This window comes from Formica exsecta, unplaced genomic scaffold (genome assembly GCF_003651465.1).
Source record: "Formica exsecta isolate Colony F162 unplaced genomic scaffold, ASM365146v1 scaffold97, whole genome shotgun sequence".
In the NCBI taxonomy this organism is placed as follows: Eukaryota; Metazoa; Arthropoda; class Insecta; order Hymenoptera; family Formicidae; genus Formica; species Formica exsecta.
Window position 1 is genome coordinate 8881 of NW_021853733.1, and position 11377 is coordinate 20257.

An 11377-nucleotide genomic window follows, 5' to 3' on the forward strand; every position below is an offset into this window, starting at 1 on the left:
TAAGATATTGTGAACCTAATAATTTCACTAAAGAAATATAATAAAGTAATAAAGTAATGTCATTTTAAAATTAGATATTTCAATTTCGCTGAAATTTATTCATTCTTTGAAGATCAGAAATATATTAATTATTAATTTTTAAAATTCTAATTAGCTTCAGTATCCCCAAAAGTATTTTCTTTTATTAAAAAAAAAATTGAAGTTGTTCGTCCATTAGTTTTTAAGATATCCATCACACCAACTTTGAAAATAATATTTTGAGAAAAACGCATTTCAAGTTTTGCAGGTTCATTTCACAAAACCCGCCACTTTATTTAAAGTCTTATAACTCCGTCAATTTTGCAAATTTTTCAACAAAATTCGAAAGATATATTCATTCCAGATAATATACTTTCAGAAAATGTAAAATAAAAAATCAGTTTTTTAGACTCTCTAAAGTAGACTGTGCCTTCATGAAACATATTTTTCACATTTTTACAGACAAAAAAATTTATTTTCTTAATTTAAAATTAATACATAATGAGAAAAAATAGCCCATGTATAATTATATATAAATTTATATATGATTATATATATAAGCATTTTTTATTTCTTCAAATTTTAGTTTTTCTAAAAAAACAATGCAAAAATTATTTTTTAAATTATTTTTCAATTATTCTTATTACTTTTTTTGTATATATAAATAAAGAGAATATAAGAGAAAGAACATAATATATATGGACATATTTTACATATAATTATATATATTCATATTTGATTATAAAGTCTCTCTCTTACCATAAGGCCACCCTCCCCCATCCCTTAATCTTTTAAACTATAAAACCATAACATATATACATAATTTGACATTAATTTAATAATAAAAATATTATGTGAACTAATATTTATTGTACTTCGAGATATTCCCATAACTAAAATTATTCTATAAGTGCTATTAAAAAACTCCAATTATACATTAGCCAATTGTACATTATACTTAACTTAATCCTCTTTTAAATAATTGTATGTAGTGAAAATAATTTTTCTCTTGAACATTTCTTCAAAATTTAACTAGATGTTAATTAAAATATTTAAATGCATAATTTAAAAGAAAAAATCTGAAAGCTAAGATTTTCACTGGTGCAAATTTTTTTCACTGGTATAGCATATGTAATAGCTAGTACATAAACATAGCTAATACATAATATCTATATTATAAACCATAATATCTATATTATATTATCTATATTATAAACTATTTTTTATTTTAATGTTCAGACACTATTTAAAATTGTTATAAAAAACAATTGAGAATAGTAGTAAACTATTATATAAGCATTATAAAAAAAGTTCAAAATTATTTCATCATTTAATATAATTTTTAAATAAAAGCCATTAAAAAATATAATTTTTAATATGCTTGATGTATAAAGAAATTAAATGATAAAACTGTAACAATAATACATATGTAACTTTAGCTAAAAATGCTCCATTTCATTAAAATTTAAATAAAGTAAAAATAAATAATGTTGCGCAGTGTTGCAATCTTCAATGTATAATAGTATATTTACATATACAGAATGTTTCGCATAAAGTGTTACACGATGTTTTTTTCGAAACTTGAGGTCGTACAAAAAAATGTTTCAGACGAAATTTATAGAATTTTGAGACAGAAAAAAGTTAATAATCTTGACTTTTAACTAAGGCCATTTTTCGAGACCATAGAAAAGTCAATCTAACTTTTTTTAAATGGAACCACTTGAATTTTTTTATATAAATCAATTCCTCACAATAATCGGCGTAAAAACTTATCAGAGTAGAATGGCTAAAAATTGAATAATTTATGACATATTTCACAGCTTATGTAAAAAAAATTATATCGAATTAAACTATAAAATATAACCTTGTAACACTTTATGTGAAACATCCTGTCTAGTGTACATATATGTATTGCATTATGGATGCAAAGAGAGAGGCATAACTTGTTCGTTGTCCATGCATTAATTTTTGTGAGAAAAATCTCATTTTGCGTGAAATCGTTGACATATTTAGATAACATTTATTTAATTATATTTAATAAAAACTATGTACGAGCGCAAATTACAACTAATGTGAATCAATATCCTCACCTTTACAATATATATAAAGATCAAGGTTGTCAATAAAATATTTTCTTTTGTAAATAATTATCGAATTTTTTGCCTCTCTAACGCTTTAAAATGGCTTCTATTGTATTCCAAAAGAAAAAATTTTAATGATTTTTCGCTTCTAATAACATAATATGATTGCAATAAAGAAACAGGAGCCTTAATAAAAAGATGGTATTTTTTATACAATTCATGATGGTGGAACCCATCCACCAAACGTTGCTTCAAGTTCTTTGGCCACTGCGAAGCATAGATGATCATTATAAGGAGCTGCTATTACCTTCAATTAAAAAAAAACAAAACATTATACAATTTTCAAGATTCAAAAAATTTTATAATATAATATAATTTTTTTCCAAGAATGACTAAAACAAATATTTTTATGCAAGGAATAAGTTTTAATGATATGCAAAATGTAATGTTACTAACAATAAGTAATAATTAGCGACTATTTTCTATTATGAATAAAACTTTCAGCAAAAATATAGTAGTCAAGTTAATAATCAGATGATCATATGAGATATTTGACTGGATTGTGTAGTGCATTTTAGTAAAATTGTATATATACATATGTATGCACACATACAAAATCTAACAATAAAGTTCACAAACTCTATTTTATTGCTGAATACAAAACTTTATATATACTACAAAGAACTCTGGCGTTTTAATCTGAGGGAGATAGATACCTCCATTGTCTTTTTCAGTACAATATGATCAATTGGAAGATTTATCTTATATAATGTTCTATAGAAAGATATATGCTTACTTATAACATTCGCTAAACTTTTGGCGACGCTTATACAAAGTTTGCAATGTGCTTAAAGAACAGATAGGCCTAAAAAAACATACACATACACGCATGTTCTCAATTATATGGAAGAACTACTTCCAGTATATATAAAATTCTATCAAAAAAAATATTGCTAGACTTCATTTTTGTCTTTTTTAAAATAGTCCCATTGGAGTGTTATATACAGGGTGTCCCATGACTCGAGGTCCATACATTAAGGACGTGTTATTGAAGCTATTTAGAGTTGAAATTGTTTAATAAACATATGTCTGTAAATGCTTCCTAACAGAATTACAATCATTGAAAGTTGATGTGAATATTTGAAAAAGGAAAGAAAAAAGACATTTAATTTAATTTGTCTGACCTAACTGACAACCAGACTGACAGAAAATGTTTCAATGGTTGTAGTTCTGTTAGGAAGCATTTACGGACATATGTTTATTAAACAACTCTAAATAACTTCAATAACACGTCCTTAATGTATGGATCTCGAGTCATAGGACACCCTGTATTTATGTCAGCGTTCTATTCTTTAAAACAATTCTGAAACAGATTTTAGAGCTGTTGTTGTATTGTTCTTAATATCATCAACAACGAAATATATTTATATTAATCTTGATTGCACATTACTAATCAGACACGACATTATTTCCCTATTAAACACAGTCTTACAGATCAAACATATTTTCGATCAGATACATATGTTTGCAATGAGACAACGTTTTGATCAGACACAATACCCAATAAGCAAAATGCCAGCAATGCCTACAATATGCCAGCAAATTAACAACAGATTTACTCAAAATTTAAGCTAGCAAATTAACAAGCTCTGTTAAAGTTCTGCTGACAATCTCTCTCTGTCAATAATCGAAATTAACTCTTATAACTGTCATATGTAAATTATTTAATCGATTTTTTTTCTAAATATTTTAAATAATTAATTATTTTATTTGAATAAGACATTATTAATCTAATATTAATATAAATCTAATATTAACAATTACTATAGAATGATATTAATTTCTCAATAACAACTTATTGCTGCTAATATAGAAAAAAAATTTGTTTATTGCTATAATGTACTAGTGTACTAGTGTACTAGTGTCAACATATAAAAAATGACAAACCAAGATTATCTATGCTTCAAAAGTCAAAATCACTTGTAAAAAAAATTTGCATTTAGAATATACTACTAATATATTAAAATATTATAGTGATAGTGAAATACCTTGTGTGTAAAAACAAAAGTTACAACACATTTAACAATAAAAATATGGAACTTAAATATAAACTTATAAATATCAACATAAATATGAACTTTGGAGATTTTATGTAATAATAAAATAATTTTTAATACTGACCTGAATACCGATTGGCAAACCTTGTTCGTCCAGGCCCAGAGGCACTTGACAAGCTGGGAATCGCAAAACATTAAATAGACACCAATAGCCAAAATTGAAGGGTCTTAAGTATGTGGAATAATGATAACTGGCAGGAAATGGAGCCGAAGGATAAAATAGTACTCCATTATCATCCAATTTCTCCTGAAAAGAGTTTCCATGATAAACATATAATTATACATATAGAATTTAATATAAAGATTGAACAAGAAAATATATTATTTAGTTTTTAAACTTTTTCTTTCTATATCTTAAATATTAATTTATTATATATAATTTTTATATATTCATGTGATATATTTCTCTTTTCAATACAATTTACCATCAAGAACTGTTTCATTTTTGCAGTGACGCGTTTTGCCCATTCACTATTCTCCTGAGGTAAAAAATCCTCATCTATCAATTTAATGATAGCGGCCAATGTCAATTGTGAGTTTCCAGTAAGTAGGTTAAAAATTTCTTTTTTTGCACTAGTGACATACTGCAAAGTGTGAATATTTTTGAACCGAGAATTAAAAAATATTCATTTTAAAATGTAAATGATTCACTGTGAGAAATGGAATGTAATTTAAATACTGCTAATTAGTATAAACATAATTCTATTGTCTCTTGAAGCATATAACTCACAAAACTTTGAAATAAAATTTTTACATTCACCTTTTGATCTGTTATATTCAATTTAAAATTAACATTTTCGCGAGTCATCCAATATCTCCACAGTTTGTAGCTATACTCAGAGCCTGGTATTTTAATCTGTAATATATAAATATAATGTGGTTTTTCTATACATATACAAATTTGAGAAATCTACTAAATATTTAAAAACAAGAACAACTTTAAAAAATTAATGTGTAAAATATAAATGAACTTTTATAATGCAAATATAAAAAATGCATTGTTTTCTGATTACTTTATGGAATCATATAATAAGATCTATAGATTTCTACCTTTGTAGCAGAACCTGTGAGTTCTCTGAAATGTTGTACCACTTTAATTAATGTTGCTTGCATAGTCCTGTTGATTTTGCTTGCTCTTAAATCGCCGGAACTCTCTTGGTAGAATACTTTTAGATTCTGCACATTCACTGGCTCATCCAGTTTTAATCTATGTACATTAGGACTGATTAATACCTTTAATAAGGGTGCTAGATCTTCAGCCTTCTTACAGAGTGGCCCGGCTGCTACCATAGTGTCTGGATAATCATTCTCACGCAATCCAATTCCTGCTACTGGCGTCAATCCTGACAACAATAATATCCAAATAAGCTACTATTATTAGTAATTTTAAAAAATTTATTTTTTAATGAGTAGTATAATATAATCACAATATTTCAGATATTCAAAATATTATCTTTAAATATTATAGTGTCTGTAATAACATTAACCTTCACTAGGCTTGTGGCCGAATAATCCGTTAAAGAACGCAGGCATCCTTGTAGAACCTCCTATATCACTACAGATGGAAAATGGAGCACCGCATGCTGCTACTATAGCTCCCTCCCCACCACTGCTGCCTCCTACTGTTCTAGTAATATCGTAAGGATTATTTGTCTGTCCATATAGATTATTCCTCGTTTCTATCCATAAATTGAGCTCAGGAACATTGGTCTTTGCAATCAAAATTCCACCAGCCTCTTTGAGGAAACGAACTGTCGTGGCATCATCCTCAGAACGACAATTACGGCGGCAGAGCAAGCCCATGGAATGGATTAATCCTAATAAAATAATTAACAATTGCTGTAATTAATGTCAAATTTAATTATTAATATTCAAAACAATTAAACTATATCTGTTTTCTATTATAAAAAATAATTTATCCATATTTTTAATTTTTTAGATTTTTCTTGAATAATTTTAGAAAACAGGAATTTAAAATAATTCTTTATGGTGTTATTTTGCTTACCTTTAGCACGATTGCTTTCTTTTGTAGTAAAAGGAACTCCAAAAAATGGCAATGTTATCTTTATTTTTTCAAAATCTGTACATTTTTCTATCATGGCATCCACTCCTTTGGCCTCTTTAATTGCATCTGAGTATCTATCCTCTACAACTGCGTTTATCAAGCTATTCACTTCTTTGCATCTTTCAATATAAGCCCTTACAATTTCCTCTGATGTAACTTTTTTTGTCCTAAAATAAAGCATGTATAACTGTATGTATGTATGTGTATATGTATATATATATATTATTTTGCTCACAAAGCTTAAGCTCCTTAAAGCAAGCAAATTTTTCAATTTTGACTTATAGAGAAAGCAAATTGAATACCAAAATTATCCTTTAATAATACTCCATCCATGTAAAAAGATTTAACCTGATATCTCAAAATTTGCGAAAGTTACAATGTGTAGACATTTCTCAAAATATTAAAAATTTTATAAAAAATGAGACTTTTCATCGATTCTCACCAAATTTAATACCAACCATCCTTTAATGATACTCTATCCATGTAAAAAAAATTTAGCCCAATGTCTCAAAACTTGTGGAAGTTAGAGGTTGTACAATATATTGCGTACACACATACACCCATACATACATACATACATACATACATACATACAGACATTTTTTAGAAATATAATTTTTCGATGTTTTAGAAACACATTGGCATAGAAAATCCGAAAAAAAATTTTGTCATTAAAACAAAGCTTCCTCTATGAGGAAGCAAAAGAAGAAAAGTTTCATCGGTTCTTAATATCACTGTTGTACCACATTATGTATGTAATAAAAAAAAAATGTAATAATATGTAATAAAAAGTATATAATAATATGTAATAAAAAGTATGTAATAACACCACATTAATACCACGTATACCAAATTTGAATAAAATATCTGTAAATGTTTTTCACATTTTCGAAATTTTTATTTTTTTTGCACAACTTTAACACCCTGTAATTTGAAAACAAAACAGTTTAGGATACATGTTTATAGGACCTTTTCTTCTTAAAATAAGCCAAGGAACGTCCCCTTCAAGTTTGTGTACTTAGTGTAACGTAACTAATAAAGGCTCTTATGAATATATCATACGAAGAAAATAAAAGGCAATTTGTGTACTTACTTATAGGAAACACCCTGTATATATGATTAAACATACACATTATAATTCAATCTCGATAAAGCTATATATGCATATTTAAAGATTAATAATAATAATTAAACCTGATTTTCTCTGCTAAAGAGATAGCACTTTCTAACAACAGACTGTTCTTTATTGCTGGCACCTTCTTTACTTTCCGATTGTAATAAATGCCGAAAACAAAGTCCACAATATAATCAAAAAAAAAATGTAGCTGTATGATTATATATTGCAAGATATCACAGCACAACATTTTGAGACATTGTAATATATCTTCGCATTGTGGGGAATCCTATATATAAACATATAAATAGTATATTAATAAAAACATGCATATACTTCTATACCATTATATATTAATCATTTGTACACATATATTTATATTTTACTTCAAAATAATGTATAATATATTTTTATAAACTTATAGTGAAAAATAATTATCAGCATTATTTTGTTATAAGCAGAGAAAAAATACAATTGTATTCAAAATTTAAAATAATATAGAAATGTCCTTTAAAAATCAAATGAAGCATTGTTTAAGTAATTTAAAAGATTGAAAAAACAAGATAAATAAAAAATTTATTTCATAATTAAGATAAAACAAACAAAAATGTAAATTTTTAATTTTTGTAAAGTTAATTTTTTTAGACGACATAAAAATGGTTCAAATACAAATATTAAAAATAATTATTGATGTATAATGTATTAATTAAATTTATTACATGATTATTAATGTATAATGACAATAGAAATTTTTAATTTACCTTATTTTTTACAGAGGTGCACATTATTTTATGAAAGACAAAAATATTGATGTCAATAAAATTTACTTTTAAAAATTTTTCCCAGTATTCTTTATTTTACTTTATAAATACAAAAATTTAAATTATTCTAACCACACTTTAATCAATTTCTGACACATTATCAAATTAATGGAATTATTTTATTAATAGCCGTCATTAAAACATATGTAGCAAATTCAACAGATAAGAATTGCAAAATCACTGAGTGTCACTGACTACGTTTACACATCACCCCTAGGTGCCGGTCTACAATAGATGATTTAAGCTCTAAGCCTTAAGAAATTGACTAATCAAACTGCATAATTATATAAAGAATTTCTTTAAAAAAGTTTCATGAAGTAATATGACTTCTTCGATGTAAAATACGGAATAAGCGGATCTCACTAGATGTGTATCTAAGGAGCAGCTCATGGGGAAATTTCCGTGGTAACATACTGACTGCTTGACAAAGAGAGATGATTGCGCCGTCTTTGTCTCTCTTTCATCGTGTATGTGTGTAGTATCCGTGAAGGCACAAACACCGATACGTTGAGCACACGGATGCGATCGTTGAGAGATAAATCTAGACAAGGAAGCGACAATCGCGTGCTGTCCTTGTTCTTCTAACGTATCGCTTTACGGTCGAGATACAACCTGAAAATGCTTTCTGACCTCTCGTGGCAGAAAGCAGTAATGCAACAAGACTAACGGGCGCCTATTTTTTGAGAATTTTATATTTGTATATATACATATGTGCATATATATGTTTAAATTATAGTTAAAATTATACGTGCAATTAAATATTGTATGATGATCAATAATAATATAGATAACAGAGTGAATAAATATACAATATGTAAGACACGGTTGCCTGTTAGGGTGCCATTACATGGAGCGCGGAAACGCGGAAACGCGGAAGAGAATTGTAACTAGAAAAGTAACTATTCCGCGTTTCCGCGAATTGAGTCGTTTCTTTCCGCACATTTGAGCGGAATCCGCGGAATCCGTTACCGTCTCAACAAAACTCAACAAAAGTGTATAGAAAATATAAAAACTTTATAAATGGATGGTCCTGTAAGTATTTGAATGCTTTTTAGTACTTAATAAACATAGTAGCTTGTTATTTTTGGAGACATTCTGAGATAGTTGAAATATTTTTCAGGATCTCCCAATTGCATCTCCACAAGTAGATTGTCGCTGTCACCTTGAAGAAGTCTTCTTGTCTCAGTAAAAATAGCCGTACCCATATTTTACGGTTCTTTCTGCCTTGCAGTTTCTTCCCAGTGAGTATTATTGAGAGGATGAGCTCTTTAAGAGGACTTTTTAAAGACTTAATTAAATTTTTTTAGAAATGATATCAGTAAGTTATCTTTTTGTAAGATATCTTTCAGTAATGGTAACCTTGAAATACGAAATTTACCTAAAGATGTTCGAACACTTATGAATACACCAAAAGAAACTAAATATAAAATTAAACAAGATGGGAACATATTTCCGAGAATTGTAATATTCCTAAATCGGAATTTCTTATTGCAGTCAGAATGATTTTAGACTCTACCTTTTTTACATTCAATGGGATATTTTATAAACAAACTTTCGGTACGCCCATGGGTTCCCCTCTTTCTCCTATTATTGCGGACATCGTGCTACAAGATCTTAAAACACGGGCCCTTGAATCTCTTAAGTTTACTCCCCCGTTTTATGTCAGATATGTCGACGATGTCGCTCTTGCGGTTCCCGCTTCCTCTCTTAACCACACCCTACAGACTTTTAATTCTTTCCACCCGAGATTACAAGTTACTGTTGAGATTGGAGAGAAGAATAGACTGAATTTTTTGGACATCACCATGATCGTTGAGGGTGACTGCTTGATTTTCGACTGGTACCGTAAGCCTACGTTTTCCGGTAGATATTTGCATTTCCGTTCTAACCATCCCCTCTGTCAAAAAAGGGGCACCATAATTGGTCTTATCGACAGGGTCTTTTTGTTATCACACCCTCGCTTTCACCAAGATAATTTTAAATTGATCATCGAAATATTGTTGGATAACGGCTATCCAATAAATTTTATTTTCCGTGTTTTACATGAACGCCTAAAACATCTGCTTCACAGGACTAGTTATAATTCGGAAAATACTACACGAGAAAGAGAGAATGTTTTATTTTTTACAATTCCGTATGTTCCTGTGATATCTGAACAATTTAAAAAAATCACGGGTGACTTAAACGTTAGGCTATCTTATCAGAGTCTTAATAAATTGAATTCTCTGATAAAAGTACATAAAGACCCTTGTCCTTTGATGGCCCGTCAAAATGTCATATACAAAATTGACTGTAATGATTGTGATGCCTCTTATGTTGGTCAGACAAAACGACAATTAAATACACGTATTACAGAGCATAAAAATCATATCAGGAGAAATACGAGCAACCACTCAGTGATTACCGAACATAGAATAAATTTCAACCATAATTTTGATTGGGATGGGGTCAGAATCTTAGACACCAAACCTCAATTACGCAGGCAATTAATTTCTGAAATTCTATACATAAAAAGGCAGAAGAACGGCTTGAATTTGCAGATAGACACGGAAACTCTTCCCGATATGTATCTTGCGGTGCTTGATAAGCTTTCCAAGATTTGATTTTGGCTTTTATTTAATTTAATGACATAATTTAGTGACAAATCCTTTGTATATTAATTTTATATTTTTAACGTATTTCCTTTATTATTTTTATTTGCGTCATTGTTTACCAATTTTACATTTGTGTTATTTGTATCTTGTTATTTTACATTTTATTTTTTACTTTGACTTTATTATTTCGACTTTTATTATCATGACATACATTGTTTTTTAATTTTCTTCATCACAGTTATTGTTTTTTGATCAGTTTCTTGTCACCTTATTATGTCTGATCGTTGTCATTTCGCAGCCGAATAGCTAGTGAGTTAGTCTTACGAATTATACATTAATCTTAACGAAAGAAAGAAAGAGATAGCAGATTGTATGTCTGCGCTCGTCTACTGTCCGAAGCTAGCCGAGCGCCAAGCGCACACGTACACGGCTTTTTTCTTGTGTGCGTTATCCCTTCCCACGCTACGGCAACGGACAGAATCTCAAAACTGGCATCCCTGCTGAGAACCTTTATCTTCTTTCCATTTGACCCAAACAAATAAAGGTGACACAGCACATAGCACCATC

General features: G+C 28.5%; 1 protein-coding gene and 1 long non-coding RNA gene across 3 annotated transcripts; one reads left to right on the forward strand and one right to left on the reverse strand.

Annotated features, from left to right (window-relative positions):
- Positions 1–1743: 1743 nt before the first annotated feature.
- LOC115245406 (fatty-acid amide hydrolase 2) lies at positions 1744–8431 on the reverse strand. 2 transcript variants are annotated; one of them, XM_029823713.1, is made up of 9 exons: positions 8289–8431; positions 7476–7684; positions 6222–6448; positions 5704–6033; positions 5267–5559; positions 4977–5072; positions 4642–4800; positions 4281–4463; positions 1744–2406 (listed from the first exon to the last, which is right to left on the reverse strand). In XM_029823713.1, the coding sequence occupies exons 2-9, from the start codon at positions 7643–7645 to the stop codon at positions 2317–2319; spliced, it is 1548 nt and encodes a 515-aa protein (XP_029679573.1). In that variant the 5' UTR covers positions 7646–7684; positions 8289–8431; the 3' UTR covers positions 1744–2316. The 2 variants fall into 2 exon arrangements, with proteins under 2 accessions (XP_029679573.1, XP_029679572.1); XM_029823712.1 differs by lacking the exon at positions 8289–8431 and adding an exon at positions 8157–8212.
- Positions 8432–9075: 644 nt separating this feature from the next.
- LOC115245411 lies at positions 9076–9557 on the forward strand. Its single transcript, XR_003885525.1, has 3 exons — positions 9076–9248; positions 9337–9457; positions 9524–9557. It is a non-coding gene; the product is annotated as an uncharacterized LOC115245411 (long non-coding RNA).
- The last annotated feature ends 1820 nt before the right edge of the window (positions 9558–11377 follow it).

Excerpts from the sequence above, each read along its gene's own strand:
- LOC115245406 (XM_029823712.1), bottom strand. The coding sequence starts at position 8,180 with ATGTGCACCTCTGTAAAAAATAAG. Across the intron at positions 6,449-7,475 it reads TCTTTAGCAGAGAAAATCAG|GACAAAAAAAGTTACATCAG; the intron begins GTTTAATTATTA and ends GCTTTATTTTAG. Across the intron at positions 2,407-4,280 it reads GTTTGCCAATCGGTATTCAG|GTAATAGCAGCTCCTTATAA; the intron begins GTCAGTATTAAA and ends TTTTAATTGAAG.